The sequence below is a fragment of the Rosa rugosa genome, chromosome 1 (genome assembly GCF_958449725.1).
Source record: "Rosa rugosa chromosome 1, drRosRugo1.1, whole genome shotgun sequence".
NCBI lineage: Eukaryota > Viridiplantae > Streptophyta > Magnoliopsida > Rosales > Rosaceae > Rosa > Rosa rugosa.
Genome location: NC_084820.1, coordinates 62,575,256 through 62,593,709, shown reverse-complemented (window position 1 = coordinate 62,593,709; position 18,454 = coordinate 62,575,256). Strand labels below are relative to the sequence as shown.

Sequence of the window (18,454 nt, the reverse complement as noted above, 5' to 3'; positions counted from 1 at the left end):
CTTACAAATAAATAATTTCATAGATTCTTAAACATAGAGACCAGGTGATAAATTAATCCATATGTATTCTTACAATCTGAGAGAGATGCTTATATTTTTGGGGACAGCAGATTTCATCCCTGCAGGAGAATCCAAAAGACTCCGAAATTAAATTATCATTTATTGTTCTTTTAAGTCTTTCTAGATTCCTGCTGTTTTTATTAATTGTTCTGTTGGGTCTAGTTTTAGGCTCCAGCTGCTTTCATCTATTTATGCTTTTATTAGGGTTGCTGTAACATAGTATATATTAGCTTTGTTGAGTCTTTGTAGGGGTCTTTGGTCATTTTTAACAGAAAATATAGAGCTTCTTTGGGATACTCAGCCCTATAACTCAAATAGACTTGTTCCTGCTTTAATCCTACTGCGGATATCTCTTTGTTCTTGCTTGTTTTCGCTGAGATCTTCGCTCTCTAGTGTTCGTTGTCCTACTCTAGCCGCAAGACAGAAACTGGAAGTTTTTGCCCTGCATCATTAACAGTGAAAAAATTGGAATAAGTAGGTTGAAATCTTTGTGAGAATTAGCTCGCCAACTTAGTAAGATGAATTGACATTGGCAAACTTCAAGCACTGAACCAAACGAATTTCATTCCAGCTACATGTCATTCCTGTAAAAAGAAAACTAGACATAAGGAGTATATACTTGTTTATCCTTGGACTGGGGCTTGTGCTTGTGGGTGAATGATAAGGCCGCCTTTGTTGTATAGGATTGGATTATGGATAGGTAAAACTCATTGAATTCAAGATGTATTGAAGAAAGAAATGGAAGCCAAATTCCAACTTTTCTAAGTCGAAGGCGTTCATATAACACCAAAAAGGAGAAGTTTCCTCATGAACTAATCCATCTTCCTCCAACTTGCACAAAAGTTGGAAGCCGTTTCTCCCTTCAAAGTTCTAAGTTAACCTGACTTTTGAGTTTTCAATAAAACATTGCAAATTCAAGCTCAACTCATAGCGACGCTAAGACTATAAGATGACTTCCTTTGAAGAAGCTCTATAATGACACATTTTGTAGTTTTCACAACCAAGGATAGTTCTCTGTAATCTGTTACAGGTAAGTGGTAACACATTACCATATGATCTCAGCTATGAGCGATTAACACCATCTCCAATGCCTGGAAGGCGAGGAACAACTACAGTCCCTCCCCGAACTCTTTCGAGAGCAAAACTAATCCTCAGTGGCCGACCCATCAACGCCTACGAGCAAAGCTACCTCATTCAGAAGACATTTCCAAACAGCAAACTTTGGTATGTGAAAAGAAACTTCAAGTCCCACTCACCTTTCCATCCATAGCATCTTTTGCAGACTTGGCATCATCTTCCTTGGAGAAATTTACAAATCCAAATCCTCTAGACCTGCCTGAGTCCTTGTCATACACTATGGTCACTACAATACAAACATGCACTATTTAGATTATATAAGAGATTAAATATTAGGGATCTTGACCAAAAGCCCAAAAATGAGCCAAAGTTATCCCACTTACCCCAGCAACAGATTTTTATTCCCACATACACAATTTAATAGAAAATGACCATTTTGCCCTCAGCCCAATTAAACAATTACAACCATTGCCACTCAACACCAATCTCTCACACATCCCGATCTCTCTCTCCTCTCTCTATGCCCCTCCCTCTCTCCCTACTGACCTCCGGCTCCGGCGCACGACCCAGGCTCTCTCTCCCCTCCGGCGCTGGACCCAGGCCGTCTCCCTTTCCTCCAGACTCGGGCCGCCCACCACGGCTTCGTCACCGGAGGAATCGACCTCGACGACTCTGTCCAGATTGGAGTCGACCTCGACGACTGGCTGGTCCTAGTCCAGCACCACTTCACCGTCGATCATAGTAACGACCACAACGCCGAATTCAAAGTCGACAATTTCTCCGTCGACGACGACGGCGGTTCCACTCCCAAGTCCTCCTCTGCCGTGGCGATTCGTCGAACACCTCGAGCTACAGGTCCACCAGTAGCATCCGGAAACTCGATCTCATCCCACTCCAAAGCGGTGACTGACCTCGGTGGATCGGCTGGTCCAGGTGACGTAGAAGAGGTGAGTGAGTGAGTGACGTCGGTCAACGACGAGAGCTTGGCCTTGGAGTCCTCGGCGTTGGAAACGTCGCACTGGATGTACTCAACGGAGGAGAAGAAGAGGAGCGAAGGAGGAAGATAAGGAGTGGAGAGAGTGAGGGGCTGAGAAAGGCCGGTAGATGAGATGAGGGGAATAGTAGGTGTTTTGAATCTTTTGATTTCTGAGCAGCCATCTTTTTTTTCTCCTTTTCTTTTTATTTTTCCTTAATTATCTATTGTATGGACTTGCAACAACTAGTATTAGAGAATCTTTGAAGATTGGAGCCTACTCATCCTGCATATAGTCCATACCTTGACTTGTTTTTTTATGATTGAGCTGCAACCCTCTTGCTTTTTTTATTTTTTTACTTTTTTGGTAAAATAGGGGGCAGAAGGTCGAAAAGGAAAGAAAAAAAAAGGAAAAAACAAGTTTTATTGAGGGACAATAGACGTCTATTGGGGGGGCAATAGACGTCTATTGCGGGGCAATAGATATTTTAAATTAATGTAATCTCCTCTTTTTTTTCTTTAATTAAAGTTATATTTGTGTAATTTTAGAAAAATTAGTTCTCATTTCGGTAATCGAAACGTCTATTGGGGGGCAATAGACGTCTATTGGGAGGCAATAGACGTTTTAAAATTGATATAATTTCTTCGTTTTTTTCTTTAATCAAAGTTTTATCTGTCAAATTTTAGGAAGATTAGTTCCTATTTCGGCTACCGAAAGTTCTATTGGGGGGCAATAGACGTCTATTGGGGGGCAATACATGGCTGATAGTCGTCTATTGGGGGGCAATAGACGTCTATTAGGGGGCAATAGACTATCGGGGCAATAGACGTCTATTGGGGGGCAATAGGAGGCAATAGAGGTCTATTGGGGGGCAATAGATGTCTATTGGGGGCCAAAAAACCTTTCCGGTGAGATTTTCAACAAATTCCGGTGACTGGAATCCGGCGGCCGGTGATCGGAATCCGGCGAAAGTTGGCCGGAATGTGACCGGATTCCGGCGACCGGTGACGGGCTCCGGCGAAGTCTCCTATGGTTTCTCTCTCTTCTATTTTCTCTCTCTCTCTAAGTAAATAAGGGGTGAGGGGTAAAATGGTATTAAAAAAAAATTAAAAACAAAAAAAAAATCTTAATGGGGTATTAGGGAAGACTCCCTTAGAGTGTATTGGGTAAGAGGGAATTAAAAAAACTCAATGGGGTTAGTGGGAAAAAAATCCCTAGAAATGGGGTAAATGGACAAAAACCCTAAATATTAATGTGCAGCAAGTAAGTTCATTCAGGCATTTTGTCGAACACATAGATGGCAAAATGAGTAAGAAGTAAGTGAGTGACCAAACCACCGAAGTTGGTTCGATAAAGTGAGAGACTTTACCTTCAGTGACCTCCCCATAGGAAGAGAAAGCGTCTTTCAGGGACTTCTCGTCCAAGGACCATGACAAGCCTGCAAGATGCAAAACCCATGTCACATTAGAAACAAGCTTTACTGAAGAAAAGTTGAGGTCCTTCAACTTGTTTGAAAACTGAGGCAGACCTCCGACGAAGAGCTTATTGTTTGAAGAAGAAGAAGACGGTGGTGAACAGAAGCATCGCTGAAGTAAAATTGGGTTTTGATTTACTCCTGTTGATGCTCTTCTAGCAAGGAGCGTTAACAGAGTGTTGTTCAGCATTGTGACTCTTTTGCGCGCTTCGGGGTTTAGGACCAGTAAGCATAAACCCAATGTTTTGACCAATAAGTTTTGACCCAAAGTTTTGGTCAACCATTTAACTTAAACCTAAACCCCCCAAATTTGGGCTCGCAAATATTTCTCTAGCACAGCTTAAACATTTTGTCATTTTCAGAGTGTCTGCTACTTTTTCCGAGTTTATGTCGCCGATATGGTCACAGTTTGTACTAAAGATCAAAACTCTGCAAATCATACAACAGCTTGAATAGAAATTTATTACTCTTCCTACTAATGAGGTTTCGAAAATAGTCGGGTACAACGAGGATGAATAAAGAAGCCAACAGAAACAGCTAAAACTACATTGCAAGAAGGAAACTAAATCTATTCAGTAACTATAAGTCATATTGATCCTTATTATTTGATTGCTGGCCAAAAAAGAAAATTGCACGTTTATATCAATGGAGTCTTCCAAATCTGCCGGATGAGCACTATCGAAATTTACATCTTGACTTTAGTTGTTATTAGGATATAATCTTGACCATGACTTGTCGATGCTTTACTTCCTGCGCTTATGCTCCGAGTTCCAGCAGCAGAGTATTGTTGATAGCAGTTGATCTTGGTCCAAGGAATTGAACAGGACCTGATCAAAAGTGAACATGGCCATTAGAAAAACAACTAGTAGAATCCATCAACCTCCATCAATGTCGGAAAAATAGACCTCCATGGCCAAGGCAAGGAAATAAAGCTTATAATTAACATACCTGGGTTAACATAATGATTCTTAAGAGCCCACTCGTCCCTCAAAGATGCAAACTTTTTGAATGGTGCACCTGATATTCCACCATGAAAGAAAGAAAGAGGTGTCAAGCACAGCACCGTTTTACTATTGCAGCACGTATAGTGCTACTGCAGACAACTCTAGCAGGAGACCTCTTCAATTTATCATTTTATTGTAATGGCAATAAGATACTAAAAAGTTAGGACAAATATTACCTTCGAGTTCCACCATTGCCTTCTTAATTACAGGCTTGAACTTCCCTGCCAAAATTTAGAAAGAGATAACTGGGTTAATTAAGAATAGTAAGGAATAACTCAATAGAGAATGATCAGCTATTCAGCTGAACTATGTTTCTACAATCTTATGTGAGCTCTAGTATCATGTTTTTTCACTCAGCATGCTGGGAATTCGTTCTGTCGCATGGATATTGGGGTAAAGATTCTTGTAACAAGTGTAATAAAGAAGATAACAAGTTCTTGGAGGAGTAGCTGGCTATAAGTAACAAGTGAAGAGGTAAGTGGTGGTGTTACCATGTCTCCGCTCCACATCCATTAAAGAAGTCAATGCGGTTCCACCAACTGTCCATTGTTCAACTGGAGCACCCAAATTTCCCACCTGGATATAAAACTCACTTTAGTAAAACACTTGGAAGTTCAAACAAAGAATCAAATTTGATGAACTAAGAGAAATAATGAATAAGGATTTAGTACAAGAATTGTATTAAAATAACATCTTACAGAGGCAATCAACCCGGTCTTTCCAGAATGAAGGAGAGCTCCAGCACCATAACCCAATGCATAGCAGTAGTTTGCATCAAAGTTCGTGGGCAAACCGCATCTACCTTCATAACTGCAAAGTGAAAATCAAGTACCATATAATGTCTAATACCAGGACTTAAACATGCATCAATAGGAGTATAGGACACACATTGTCTCTTTTATTAAAAATGATCATAGTCATAATAAACCAGATGAACAAAGATGTTGGTACCCAAAGAAATGGCACTGTCCTGAGAAGCTCCGCTTATATTTACCCTCCTGCTTCCGTTTGGTCAATTCAGTGTCTACCATTTGAAGGAGCATTTTTTCTGTCTCAATTTTGGCAACCTGAATGTTTAACGTAGTGTAAGGGTTAACAAATACCATCAAAAAGTCGAACTACATGAGCAAAAATATAATTTACCTGCACATTGCCATGTGGATCTCTTTCAAGCAATAGTTGCTCTTGAATTGCTCGAGGTAGAAACTCAAAAAGCTCATGAGATTGAGGCTGAAGTTTCTTTTTCCATTCCCCCGCTTCATCAACAGCACCATGAGCTAAGATTTCATTAAGCTCTGCAATTAGTTGCTGTACCTGCAAGAAAACAAAAAACATAAACTTTAAGAAATGCAGAGCACCCAAAAAATAATGAGAATGGAGAAAGTTCGATAGCTGTTCTTCAAAATCATACCTCTGGAATGAAATCAATCAGGCCTTCCGGTATAAGTACAATACCATAATTATAACCCTGTTCTGCACGTTTGCAGACAATATCTGTTATGTAATCTGTGACATTCTTGAGAGTCTGCTTCTTGGCAGCAACCTGCAGCCAAAAGAAACATGGTCAAGCCACAGAAGTAAATACATGCATTATATATATACATACATGTGTCTAGAGGGCTCTTCCAGTAAGGTGTTGAAGTCCCCTTGGTGGAAGAAAAGGATAAAAGAAAATACCTCCTCCCCAATAATCGTAATGTTTGGGCGAGTCTCCAGAGCACACTCCAATGTGATATGAGAAGCTGCACGCCCCATAAGCCTTACAACTGTGCAAATAGACAAGTAGGAGGACGATCAAGAATAGACATTAATCAAAGACTCACTTCATATGAGTGGGGCACTTTAAGTTACAGACATCAGGTAGTTGATAGAGTCCATGCTTCTATAAACCAAGATTCTATGGTACTCCAGATAGATGGTTTAATTAAAGAACAATACTTTTCGTTATCATTTTCCTCAATTATTAGCAATGGTTTACTGATGAAAGTAGAACTTGAACGTCACAACTTTCAGGATTGGCTGGGAGAAGAGGAAGCATACTTGCAATTTCGTGCAATAGTCGGTTACTTAAATGTTGACTATCAAGTACCTTTTCCTGATACACACCCTTAATCTATCAAAACATACATGTAGACTGTAAGGTTTTACAACCAGAGCACTTACAATGGTAGTACTTCCCAGTTGAACGAGCATCTGTCATTAGATTACCGATCATTTCTGAATATAGCTGCATGTTTAGAGAAAGGGAAGATCATCACTGAGTAATCCAAATTCATAAGTAAAGAACAGTTCTTCTCATAATGTCGAACAGATATTAGCTCATGCTAGATTAATAAAGAATATTGATCAACCCACACTGTATTGGCTATATTTGGAGACATTTAAAACATAGAAAACAAGCGCTCAAAGTACATGAATACACTATACCCTGCTTCTGCCTTCCGAGTAAAAAGAAAAATATGAGAAAGAGGAAATAAAAAAAAAAAGACGAAATGTGGACTCCTATAAGGCTACAAATATTTGAGGAAGGACTGATGAGATCCACAATGCCAATATTTCGCACATGACTGCAAGCACTACCATGCTAAGACACATTCCACAAGGATAAGTGTGGAAGACATGCATGGCATTGAGATAAACTAAAGAATGCTCGACAAAACGTAAATTTGGTTTTGTTGTACAATTCCCAGTGTCAGAACTTCGTTACAAACAGTGAAAATAATCAAAATATAACTAAAAAGATCATAGGAATTACCCTGCATGCTGTGTCAAATCCAAAACTTGTAGGCACCTCTTTGCATTTCAGATCACCATCAATGGTTTTTGGACATCCAATAACCCGTGTCTTCAAATTTTTACCCCTATAAAAGGATAAAAATGATTTCTACATGATTCCTTAAGCTTAAGAATAGGAGCATAATCTCTTGAAACCTAAGGCATTGCACACAGACAGCAGCACTTTTTAATGTCACAGAAACATATTTCATACCTGAAGTTCTCAGCAAGAAGGCAAGCATTAGTATTTGAGTCATCCCCACCAATGACCACAAGCCCATCTAAATCAAGCTTATTCGCTGTATCTGCAGCTTGCTGAAACTGGAATGCACATGCTCAAAATTCAGTTTCCATATAACGTACTATGGTATGACGTCAAATAAATAAAAAAAAATCTCATGAATTTGCTAAACGTGTGAAAGATATGGTGGTGAAATCAAGTAACCTGTTCTGGAGTTTCAATCTTGTCTCTGCCACTAGCAATCATGTCAAAGCCGCCCTGCATGTCAAGAGAGTCTACCTTAATTGGCTACGGAGAACAATTATATATCTAAATCTTTTATTTTTCAACAAATCAATGAAGTATACAAGAACAATCCACTTGGCCAGCAAACATTTCTTGCCACACAAGAAACAAACTAAACACAAAATTGATAAAAAAAATCGTAACAAAGATACCTGATTTCTGTATGGATACACATACTCGGTTGACAATTCGACATACTTTCCCTTCATCACTCCGGCCGGACCGCCCCTAAATCCATACATTATGCTTCCAGTAGTACGCTGCTGCAAGTAATCTAACACACACATAATTGAAAAAAAAAAAAAAAATTATACAAACTCTACAGTGCCAATATTTCAAACTGAAATAAGAAGCCACAAGATCACCCGAGCTCACCGAAAATCCCAGAAATTACGTTGTGTCCGCCAGGTGCTTGTCCACCGGAGAGAACAACTCCGATCTTCAAACTCTTATCCTTTGACAGAGCCGATGAAGCATCACCGGCGTTTAGCGAAGCCGAGGGCTGGCCGAATAGGTTAGGGAACAACTTGGCAATCTCATCTGCAACCACATAATTCCACAGTTGAATAACCACAGTAATATATTTCAGAGAAACAATCATGAATCATATGAGTAAGTACGTGATTGTTGATTAAGTGTTTTATGAGATGAAGCGGTGGTGACCTGGATTTCCGGCGGCGGAGCTTTTAGGGCCATCGACGACGACGAAGGGGGCTTTGAGGACGGAGGGAAGGGGAAGGAGAACGTCGAGACGGCTGGTCTGGACTTCGCTGTAGACGGAGGCGGAGCGGCCAGGGACGGCCTTGGCATTGGCGGTGGAGGAGGACATGGTCGCCGTCAAAGTTGTGTGGGAGAGAGAGGGAGAGAGAGAGAGAAGAGTGAAGAGGTAGAATGTGTGTGGAGTGGCGGTTTTGGCTTTTGAAGCGGAGAGTTCGTTATGGAAATTGGAAAGCATTGCGGATCCGCCAAGTCAGGGTCAGGTCCTTTATTAGTTACCCGTTTGGGTTTAAAACTTTAAAAGCTGTACTTTCTTTTAATTTAAACTAGTCTGCAATCACATGCTCTGCATGCGTAAGAAACATTTTAATTGTAAAAAAAAAAAAATTATCTACAAAAGAAAATAGATCTGTTATTGCAGAGAGAAAATAGTGGGAGAGAAAAGTGGAGGTTGTGGGATAATTTCTTTTCAATTTTCTTAATAAAATCTATTTTATAATTGTCCTATTTACCCTTATAATTTAATTTATTGTCAAAGTTTTTTAATCTTTCAGGGTTAAATCTGTCAAAATTTTCAGTTTTGGCTAACAAAGCCTATTCTCTTAATAATAGTATAGATAAGAGTTAAATTCATTTACCAAAATATGGTTCTTCACTTACTCAAACACATACGCCATGCATGTACAAGCGGTAACGGTTCTACTTTTTCCAATTATGATGTGTAAATTTTGTCCCTTCAATGATTGTATCTTCTTTTGTTGAGAATGTCAAATGTTGGTACAAACGAATAAGTTGATGACAAGCTAAAAAATTGGCTATCCATAATGTAGCTTAGTTCAAGTAAGTTTTATTGATTAATTAGCTTAACGAATATTGTGGGGGTGTTTCTATTTGTACCTATCAAATTTCTATGTAGACTCAGTAATTTTTTATTTACCAATATTACCCTTGTTCAAAAAAAAAAAACTGCATATTTATCTTCATTGTTCTTTCTCAGACTTGCCACCGTACAATTCACCCGTTCTCCTTAGATCACCGGTCCTCGTCAACTAAATAATTCAAAGCAAGAACTTTGATCTTCTCCAAAACAGTATAGAAGCACTTGAACTCTGGTCCTTTCTCTTAAGTACTGGAAACATCTAATAAAATATCATCATTCATGAATGATTGTGGAATGTGGACAGATCATGTGGTAAACTGCAGAATTTTTTTAATATATATATATATATATATATATATATATATATATATATATATATATATATATGATATAAATCAACAGATGGAGGGGAATGTGAAGTTAGATTTAGATTACCCAAGGTGCTTCATCTAAGAGATTATCAATGGTAGATTTAGATTACTCAAGGTGCTTCATCTAAGAGATTATCAATGGTAGATTTAGATTACTCAAGGTTCTTCATCTAAGAGATTTATATATTGCTAGTTCAAAATCTTGGAATTTTTTTTTTTTTTTATATGAGTAGCCTCCAAAGGAATATGTTGGATCATAATTCATATACATATTTGTCCCTAAAACATGGAAATTACTTGTTCTAAAGTCCAAATTTAATGTTGACGAATCCAATTTCATTATTTCCCTAATCTTGTACTTTTGCTTAACCTTTGTGTTTATTTATATATATTTATTATGTCTTCCTTATTATGCTAGGAAATGATGGAGAAGAATGGAAATGCACTAAAAAGTCAACCTTAGAACATTTTCTTACTCCGGCTAGGAGAAAGTGAGTTAGACAAGAAAGGAGGGGTAGCCTCTTGACCAAACGAAATCCGAATGAGTTGAAACTTTCCAATTTCATTCTAGACATCCCAAGGATCATTTCTTATGAAGAGTGCCAGAGCTATTTTTTAGTGGAAAGCCTTCAAACAGTCAGTCCAATGTTCTTAAATATGAAAACGGGAAAACCTGACCTGTAAGTATTTCAGAAGCATTTACGGGCCAACCACAGTGAATTTAACTCTGAAATTTTACCAGGATGATATACACCCATAGAGGAACATTTAATATGAAGAAATCGGAGGCCCATTCTGAAGTCTTGGTGGAGAATTAATTGAAGGAATAAAGGGGCAGAAAGTGACCTAAAACCAGCTCAACATTCATCATGTTCATGTTTCCCACCCACATAAAGAAAGCTAGATGTTTTTCTTTTTTTCCTTGGATATATTTTTCTACTCCATTCTCTTTAATTTATTATCATCACTTCCATATTTCTGCACCTTCATGCTTTGCTTTCATTTCATCATTACTCCATCTTTTCCATATTTTACAAACCACTTCTATACTCCACTTTCATTATTTTTCTTCCACTCATCATTTCACTATTCTTTTTCTTCCCTATATAAACACCTTCTCCTCTCACTCTCAAGGACATTCCTTGATCCATAACATCTTCTTTCGCTCTTCATCTCCTTCATAAAACCTCACTTACCACCACCACAACCTTCATCATCTTTTCCATCTACCCATTCCATTTCATAGACAAAAAGCTTCACTACTCCACCATTTCACCACTTGATCATCTCTACATCTCATATTCCATCATCAACCTTTGAAGAAGAAGGAGAGGAGTCTAGCATCACTTGAGGAATCATCATCACCATCACCATTTTCACCATGTCAATGTCTTCATGAGTTCATCTACACCATCCTCAACTTGATTATCACTAGTCCCTTCTCTATCCCTACTTTTTAGTTTGATGTTCATAAACATGTTGAAGCTTATGTATTTGATTATGAGTGAGTAGTTAGTTCGTTGGGGCTAGGGTTGAAAGCCCTAGCCAAACTTGTAATGAATTGATGTTTGAGTCTTATTTGATGCATTTTCCATGATCATCTTCACATGCTAATTCAAGAAGTGAATGCTTGTATTTGAATCTAACTAATTTGAATACTTTGCATTTGTCATTACATGAACAATGTTTAGAGAATAGCTAGCTTTAGACATTGAAAGCATGATAGCACACTAGGTGTGTATGTGAGGGTAGTGAGTTAAAATCACCTAGATCTAGGATTGGTTTGCTTGCTTGATTATCTAAACTCAATTCTTTATGCATCTAGGAGCAAGGAATTGATACTTATCCGGTAATATAACTTGTTCTTGGGTAGTTAGTTTAGCACTTATCCGGTGGAAATTGATAAAATAAAAGGAGTTTAGGCCTTCGTAGTCTTATCCGGATGCTAAGAGGGTAATTGGATATTTGAGATTGCATTACTTATAGTTTGAACATCAATGCATGCAAGGGAGGCTATGGTGAACAACCTAAAGCTCTAACTTTCATCCATTTTATCACATCTAGTTTAACATAGCCTAGTTTACATTTCAAGTTTCATTTTGTGTTAATTTGATTCGAAACCATTTTCAAAGCCAAAAATCAAACCACTACACCATCTTGCATATATTCACCATGAACTTTGGTTCACTTGTGAGCAAGGTTCTAAAAAATGCTAGGCACTAGTCGGGCGGTGACCCGGAGACTAGCGCCTAGGGGACTAGGCGGTTTTTTATTTTTTTTATTTTTAAATAATTTTTATGACCTATAATAATATAAATAAAAATATTTAAAGTCTAAAAATTAATTATAAATATAAAAATAGTCAAAATATAGAATAAATTAGGGTTTCGGGCCGCCTAGTCCCCGCCTAGAACCGCCTAGTCCCCGCCTAGCACCGCACAAGCGGCACCGCCTAGCCTGCCTAGTCCCCGCCTAGTAGCCCAGCGCCTAAGGGCAACGCCTAGGCCAAAATCCGATCGGTTCCTTACCGCCTAGCGCCTAGGTGCCGCCTAGGCCGATTTTTAGAACATTGTTTGCGAACTCTTGTTTATGACTTGTACATTTGCATATTCATCTAGCATCCTCTAAGTTTTCCTTAGCTAGAGTGGATTTTCCAATCCTTTGGATACGATATCCCCTACTCACAATCCCTATACTATAACTTAGCCCTTATACTTGAGGGTGGCTATTTGGCTAACAGAATACCAAAAGAAAGAGACGAAGCCAAGATATGGAAGACAAAGCAACAATTATCAATGGCAGAGTGACGAAGCCCAAAAAACCATCGTCACAAAGAAAACAATTTTTTTTTTCTTGTCTGTTTTAATTTAGGGTTAAAACAAGGGTAATATTGAAAAGTTATAGTAAAAATTTATTTTGCTGAATCTATTTAGATATTTGCTGGGTATAAATAGTTAAACCCATATTGTGGAGATGGAAGCCACAAGTTCAAAAATACTACTAACAATTTTCAAATATTATGGCTGCTATATTAAAAGGCCTACACATTCTTTCCACTTGCAACAATTTAATGAAGCTCTTTTATTGTTCACTCTATCTTCATGCTAGTAGTCTACTAATTGTTTTTGTCTATTTGTTTGATATAGATAGTCACATCTAAAAAGACAAGAAAAAATCAGTAAAATTATGTGTAATAACATGCTGCAGGCAAACTTGCATGAAAAAAGAAAAGATAAAAGAAGCGAGGAAGAAAAAGAAAGGTGTGGCTGCTGGGATTCGAGCCCAGGTCTCCACGGCCACAACGTGGAATTCTCACCACTAAACTACAGCCACCAGTTGATATTACCTCTACGTCTAATTTTATCAATAAAATATCTTGGAAAAAAAAGAAGGTCCACGTTGGGCTTGATACTTATGAGCCCAAACTAAAAGGCGAAGCTCAGAAACACTGCAACATCTTCAGTAGGCCTGGCATTTAGACCCGCAACTCGCACTATACCCGCACGCTAAAAGCCCGCACGAACCAGCACTATTGTTAATCCGGGCTGAAAAAAGCCCGCACGTAAAAAACCCGCAAATAAACGGGCCGGGCCGTGCTAAACCCATTAACTAAAACTCATTTCTTACTGTTAACTAAAACTCATTTCTTACTAGGAAACTTGCCGGCGCGCTGCTGCGGGTGTGTTTTTTTCCCTGAATTTTATATGTCGTTAAAATGTTATGTTTATAACCTAATGCGAGATGGTAATCCATTAATCTCTTTGAACCTCTCATCATAAAATATGTTCTGTAAAATGTCAGGGACTGTACATAACTGAGATCAACTTCTCGCATGCTGTAACATCAATTTCATACAATGTCAGGGACTTTACATAACTGAGATCAACTTCTCGCATGCTGTAACATCAATTTCATACGTAACACTTGCATTCCAAATTATCTCATTACAAACATAGTCAGAAAAAATACTTTGGAAGTTTTCCGTCGAACTAAACAACATAGTCTGTAGACAGGCCCGAGTCTGTTGGCAATAATAAAATGTACTCCAACAATCTACATCATTAGAGGGTAAAGTAAATATAAAAAGCAACTACAGTGGAATACTTAATACGGGGAGAAAAGCGCAGACACCCTCGTCGAGATATTACTCTTTTTTTTTTTTTTCAAAAGATGATCTGCATCCTGCATGACAAAATATTTCATCACTCACTGGTCTGAACCCAATTCATTGATAATTATCCAAGTCAAACTCAGCTGCTAGAAAATGTATGTACAATATGCACATGTAAACTACTCAGCTGAATTCTACCTTATGATGCATTCTTGGTAAGTGTCAACATATTAATGATGCAAAAATTACGGAATCAAATATTGATCCAGGATCTTGAAACATTAGCAGTCAATGCAGATGTCATTAGTCATATGTATGATTATGTAAATTTAGGACTCACCATTAAATGAAGTGGCTTAAGAACTCCCCTAAATAGAATGAGCGGGTCTGTGATGAGAGGGTCTTCCAACAAATATGTATTGCACATGGCTGTAACCTTGAACTTACAAAAAATGAAGGTGTTCGTTTATCCTATAGGAATACAATGAAATTTGAGACAAAATGCAAAATCATCATTGATCAAAAGTGAAAAAAAATTGTGGAAAATGTATTATGTACCCAGTGGCTTCTTAACTAACTAATCTATTTAAGCTCTCTAGGAGATAAGAAGGTGAGCAAATGTTTGAACACCTGCTATGCATGTTTTGACATATATTGAATCAGTTTGCATAAATGAATGACAAAACTTAAAAGCACAGACTAAGCAAAAATGTGTGTTTCCTTGAAAAGTGATTGTAGCATCTGATTGTTATTTGCATTCCCCCAAAAGCAGCTACTTAATTGAATCATTTGTTGCAAACACAGTCATCTGAAGAAAAAAAAAAGGTAACAACAATAGTTAAATTGTGTTAGTTTAGAATTTTGGTGATTACGATTTATCTACTTATCGAGACAGGGTTATCCAATTCTGTGGTGGTAATGTTGCCATAGATAAGAGTATATTCCATGTATTCCAAAACCTTATGAAGCTCTTTTAAATGCCCCCATTTTATTTGACACAGATGTCCATACTCCTCAAGAGGAGCATCATAATCATAAGAGGTCTCAATTGCATCCTTGAATGTCCATACAGAAGCAAAATTGTTAGATATTGGATAGTCATAAATAAAACATTGGAAATGAGCTTTCAAAAAAGAAGAGATGATAGGCCAAAGCACATCAAAATGTACAACTCTCTGTAAAACACTATCTTTTAACTAATTTATTATCAAGAACGGTAAAGATAAAGTTTTCAGAAAAAAAAAGAACCAAGAGCGTTGCAGTAACAAATTATGATTGCAGACCTGCATCTGTAGCTCCAGCAAATTCACAATGGAATTTCCAGCATACCAGTTTGTGCAGAGAGAGTGTCAAAATAAGAACAAAACACCTCAATCACATTGTGTTGTCCTGCACGCCATATCCTCGAACCATATGACATAACATAACATAACGTTTTATTTATTTATTTATTCCTGAGCATGGATTATCAGCTGACTTATATATGGCATATGAAGAATCGTAAAAACTATGATTGAACCATTATCCTTGGCAAACTTATTAAAACTCAAACCACAATTGAATCTCAAAACATATTAAATTCAGAAACTTTAACAAAAACCCAGTGGGAGTTTTGGACTCAATACCTGAACCATGACGGGCATATCAGTCTCCACAGCCCTCTTTGCAAGTTTTCCATAGATACTCATCTCTCACCTACACAGAAAGCTTTAAATAAAACTCAGAATTGTACCCCCAAAATTCTGAAATTTACTCACAGAGAAAGTAAAAGCCTTTTGTTTTTATTCTTGCAAGGGCCAAGGAGAAGATATGCACCTACCGAGAGAGCTCACTCAAAAGTCAATAGTCCTACAAATCCCAATAGCCAAAAAATGAAATCAGAAGACCATGCCAACAAAACATAAAAAAGACACAAATTTTCAGATACCCAAAGCCAAAAAATCAAATTTCTAGGAAAAAAAACCCAATAACCTAAGAAATATTGATCTGCCAAAAGCACAATCAATAAACTGCATGTGTTTAAAGAGCTGGGAAGTTTTCATTATTTAGATATGCAGAGAGTTCAATGATCATCCTACCCAAACACCAAAAACACATGAGTTGTATGTAAAGAATAATACAGAGCTTATATATACGTACCTGAATAAGTAAAAGAGGCTGAGATTGGAGCTCTCTATCTGAGTAATTTGCTTATTAGGAAACTCCTGAACTGAACTCAATGCACGGCATGAAGCAATCACAAAATGACAACCCACAAATTAATTCAACCCTATGATATGATATCACAGGAGATCATGAAGAGTCAGCTCTCTGTTCTGAGCTCTCTCCCTTCTTTCCCGACGGTGTCATCTGGGCAAAAGACAGCTAGCTGATCCAAAATTGCTTCTGAGGAAGCCACGTGAGATCAACAGGTGGCAGTTGCAATCTAAAGTAAAATGTCTGACAGAAGCAGGGGCAAAATGGGAACGAAACTATTCATAAAGAGGGTTTGCCGAGAGCAGCCTCCATCTCTCCAAACCCAAAACCCAGAGAGAGAGAGAGAGACCCAAAACCCAAATCACTGTTCGCCTTCGTCGAGACCTCCCCAACTGTAAGTCGGCTTCTTTTTCAAGCTTGGATTCAGTCAAAATTGGAAAACCCAGTTTCAGTTTCAAAGCACTGGGCTTTTGGATTGTGTGTTTACCCACTCTTTTCTAGTTTCTACTAATGTTTGTTTGATGGTTGAGTCCTACTGTTGGTTTCAAGTTATTGGTTGATTTGGCTTCTTCTTTTTTCCTTCCTTCATTCCAATCTGGGAGTTATGTGTTTGGAAAGTGACGTTCTGGTTTCAAGTTATTGATCCACTCTGCTTTGGCATCTATAATTAGATGTAGATTTGGTTTTTTGCTTATTTAGATTGAGAAATCTGGTTTTGAAGAATGACTCTGGTTGGTTGTAGTATATCTTGTTTGATTTTTGACATCTTAATGAAATGGGTTTTGGAGAGATGATGTTGCCCTCCATGTCTCTTTCAATTGAATGATGCGTTTTGTTTCGATTATCTGCAAATGCAAACTAAATCAAGTACTTGGCTCACATAATTGAGAGCTATGGTAAAATGTTCATAGAATTGAAAGGTGAAACTCATTTGCTTGCACTCATCACACACTTCTCCATCTTCCTCATGTCATCAATTGCTTCATCATCACTGTCCAGTAGCAAATGGAGCTTTCTTTGGTTATAGCAATCATATGCCCAATCAGCTAATAAATTAAAAAATTAAAAAATCTGTTAACGGGTTGAGTTATGGCCTCTTGTTGCTGCTAGGTTGCCTATTAAGGTTCTACCAAAGGCATTAGACATCCATCCTTTTTAAAAGTTATTTGCTTGACACCAAAAAATTTCTTGTTCAGCCTTGTTTGCGATGATTTATCGGTTAGCAGTTGTTTGGAAATGGAATCAAGGCAAAGATTACCGCTACAACCCAGTTTGATAGCGTCATACTTTAATGTTTGTCTTTGCTTTCTGTTTTACCAGTGCTCAACATTCTTATATTATGCAATGTATATTTCCATTTTCTAGGAAAGAAAAGATGTTCGATCCATAAACAGTAGGTTATGTCTTACCAAAGGACTTTAGAGCTTGGACTGCCTTAACGTATGCTTTATGTGATCCCAATTTCTTATGATTATCCTTTGACCAAAAAAAAATTTCTTATGATTATCCTCTTTCTGTGAGTGTCTTATGTCTATTGCAGTCATATATCAAATAAGTTTACATATGTGAAATCTATTGCTTACGTATCATTTGTGGATGTGTAGGTTTGAACATGAATGCTTTCAAGGCTTTTAAAACCAATGTTCCAATTGCATGGAGCCCTAATCTGTATATAACTCTGGTGAGGGGAATCCCAGGAACCAGGAGGCTTCACAGGCGTACTTTAGAGGCATTACGTCTTCGTAAATGCAACCGAACTGTCATGCGATGGAACACTCCTACCGTTAGGGGAATGATCCAGCAGGTTTGATTTAAGCTCAGAGTGCAGGCATTTCTAGATTAGGTCATATGGTCTATCTATAGGTGATAATTTGAGCATGTAAATTTTATATACAGGTCAAGAGATTGGTTGTGGTTGAGACAGAAGAGATGTATAAGGCCCGCAAACAAAAGGATGTTGACCACCGAGCTCCTCGTCCCCCATTGATTATAAATCACCTCCCTGCTTCTGCAAATGGTTCTTCTTCATAGCCTATGTAATTGATTAGAGGTCAGCTCTCGGTTTCTTAGACGTGGGTCTCCTGAGTGAGGAGACAAATTTCTCTAGTAGTGTATTTTGTTATAAGCTACCAAATCTGGATCCAGTTGTTTATCAACTTTTATCTTTGGTCTTTTGTCTGAAATTTTGCACTGGTTCTGAACTAGGTGGAGAACATTGAAATGAGTAATGTTGCAATTAAATAGGCCTTTTATTTGCATATGCATATATTAGAAGGTTTGATTTGGTGA

At 37.9% G+C, this 18,454-nt stretch overlaps 3 protein-coding genes, 1 long non-coding RNA gene and 1 other non-coding gene across 9 annotated transcripts; 1 reads left to right on the top strand and 4 right to left on the bottom strand.

The window, feature by feature from the left end:
- Window positions 1-76: 76 nt before the first annotated feature.
- On the bottom strand, window positions 77-3,901 carry LOC133725984 (glycine-rich RNA-binding protein 4, mitochondrial-like). 3 transcript variants are annotated; one of them, XM_062153414.1, is made up of 5 exons: window positions 3,640-3,901; window positions 3,481-3,549; window positions 1,317-1,423; window positions 1,110-1,233; window positions 77-502 (listed from the first exon to the last, which is right to left on the bottom strand). In XM_062153414.1, the coding sequence occupies exons 1-4, from the start codon at window positions 3,773-3,775 to the stop codon at window positions 1,123-1,125; spliced, it is 423 nt and encodes a 140-aa protein (XP_062009398.1). In that variant the 5' UTR covers window positions 3,776-3,901; the 3' UTR covers window positions 77-502; window positions 1,110-1,122. The 3 variants fall into 3 exon arrangements, with proteins under 3 accessions (XP_062009398.1, XP_062009399.1, XP_062009397.1); XM_062153415.1 differs by lacking the exon at window positions 77-502 and adding an exon at window positions 516-644; XM_062153413.1 differs by lacking the exon at window positions 77-502 and having other exon boundaries at window positions 781-1,233.
- Window positions 3,902-4,019: 118 nt separating this feature from the next.
- On the bottom strand, window positions 4,020-8,869 carry LOC133725981 (pyrophosphate--fructose 6-phosphate 1-phosphotransferase subunit beta-like). Its single transcript, XM_062153411.1, has 16 exons — window positions 8,554-8,869; window positions 8,266-8,430; window positions 8,043-8,164; window positions 7,810-7,863; window positions 7,579-7,685; window positions 7,345-7,450; window positions 6,753-6,816; window positions 6,267-6,355; window positions 6,001-6,132; window positions 5,733-5,903; window positions 5,541-5,656; window positions 5,288-5,399; window positions 5,081-5,165; window positions 4,766-4,810; window positions 4,534-4,602; window positions 4,020-4,412 (listed from the first exon to the last, which is right to left on the bottom strand). The coding sequence occupies exons 1-16, from the start codon at window positions 8,843-8,845 to the stop codon at window positions 4,342-4,344; spliced, it is 1,800 nt and encodes a 599-aa protein (XP_062009395.1). The 5' UTR covers window positions 8,846-8,869; the 3' UTR covers window positions 4,020-4,341.
- Window positions 8,870-13,119: 4,250 nt separating this feature from the next.
- Window positions 13,120-13,191, bottom strand: TRNAH-GUG (transfer RNA histidin (anticodon GUG)). Its single transcript has one exon. It is a non-coding gene; the product is annotated as a tRNA-His (tRNA).
- A 576-nt stretch (window positions 13,192-13,767) lies between these two features.
- Window positions 13,768-16,248, bottom strand: LOC133725980 (uncharacterized). 2 transcript variants are annotated; one of them, XR_009854607.1, is made up of 4 exons: window positions 16,109-16,248; window positions 15,789-15,817; window positions 14,310-15,664; window positions 13,768-14,040 (listed from the first exon to the last, which is right to left on the bottom strand). It is a non-coding gene; the product is annotated as an uncharacterized LOC133725980 (long non-coding RNA). The 2 variants fall into 2 exon arrangements; XR_009854606.1 differs by having other exon boundaries at window positions 14,310-15,817.
- A 189-nt stretch (window positions 16,249-16,437) lies between these two features.
- LOC133725979 (uncharacterized) lies at window positions 16,438-18,429 on the top strand. 2 transcript variants are annotated; one of them, XM_062153409.1, is made up of 3 exons: window positions 16,438-16,559; window positions 17,770-17,969; window positions 18,062-18,429. In XM_062153409.1, exons 2-3 carry the CDS (start codon window positions 17,778-17,780, stop codon window positions 18,194-18,196), a joined length of 327 nt encoding a protein of 108 aa, XP_062009393.1. In that variant the 5' UTR covers window positions 16,438-16,559; window positions 17,770-17,777; the 3' UTR covers window positions 18,197-18,429. The 2 variants fall into 2 exon arrangements, with proteins under 2 accessions (XP_062009393.1, XP_062009394.1); XM_062153410.1 differs by lacking the exon at window positions 16,438-16,559 and adding an exon at window positions 17,323-17,458.
- The last annotated feature ends 25 nt before the right edge of the window (window positions 18,430-18,454 follow it).

Coding starts and splice junctions, on each gene's coding strand:
- LOC133725984 (XM_062153414.1), bottom strand. CDS start 3,775: ATGCTGAACAACACTCTGTTAACGCTCCTTGCTAGAAGAGCATCAACA. Junction 3,550..3,639: donor CAATAAGCTCTTCGTCGGAG/GTCTGCCTCAGT, acceptor TGCATCTTGCAG/GCTTGTCATGGTCCTTGGAC. Junction 1,424..3,480: donor CTATGGGGAGGTCACTGAAG/GTAAAGTCTCTC, acceptor TTTGTATTGTAG/TGACCATAGTGTATGACAAG.
- LOC133725981 (XM_062153411.1), bottom strand. CDS start 8,845: ATGCTTTCCAATTTCCATAACGAACTCTCCGCTTCAAAAGCCAAAACC. Junction 8,431..8,553: donor CTCCGCCGCCGGAAATCCAG/GTCACCACCGCT, acceptor ATGTGGTTGCAG/ATGAGATTGCCAAGTTGTTC. Junction 7,686..7,809: donor AGATTGAAACTCCAGAACAG/GTTACTTGATTT, acceptor TGTGCATTCCAG/TTTCAGCAAGCTGCAGATAC.
- LOC133725979 (XM_062153409.1), top strand. CDS start 17,778: ATGAATGCTTTCAAGGCTTTTAAAACCAATGTTCCAATTGCATGGAGC. Junction 17,970..18,061: donor TTAGGGGAATGATCCAGCAG/GTTTGATTTAAG, acceptor TTTTATATACAG/GTCAAGAGATTGGTTGTGGT.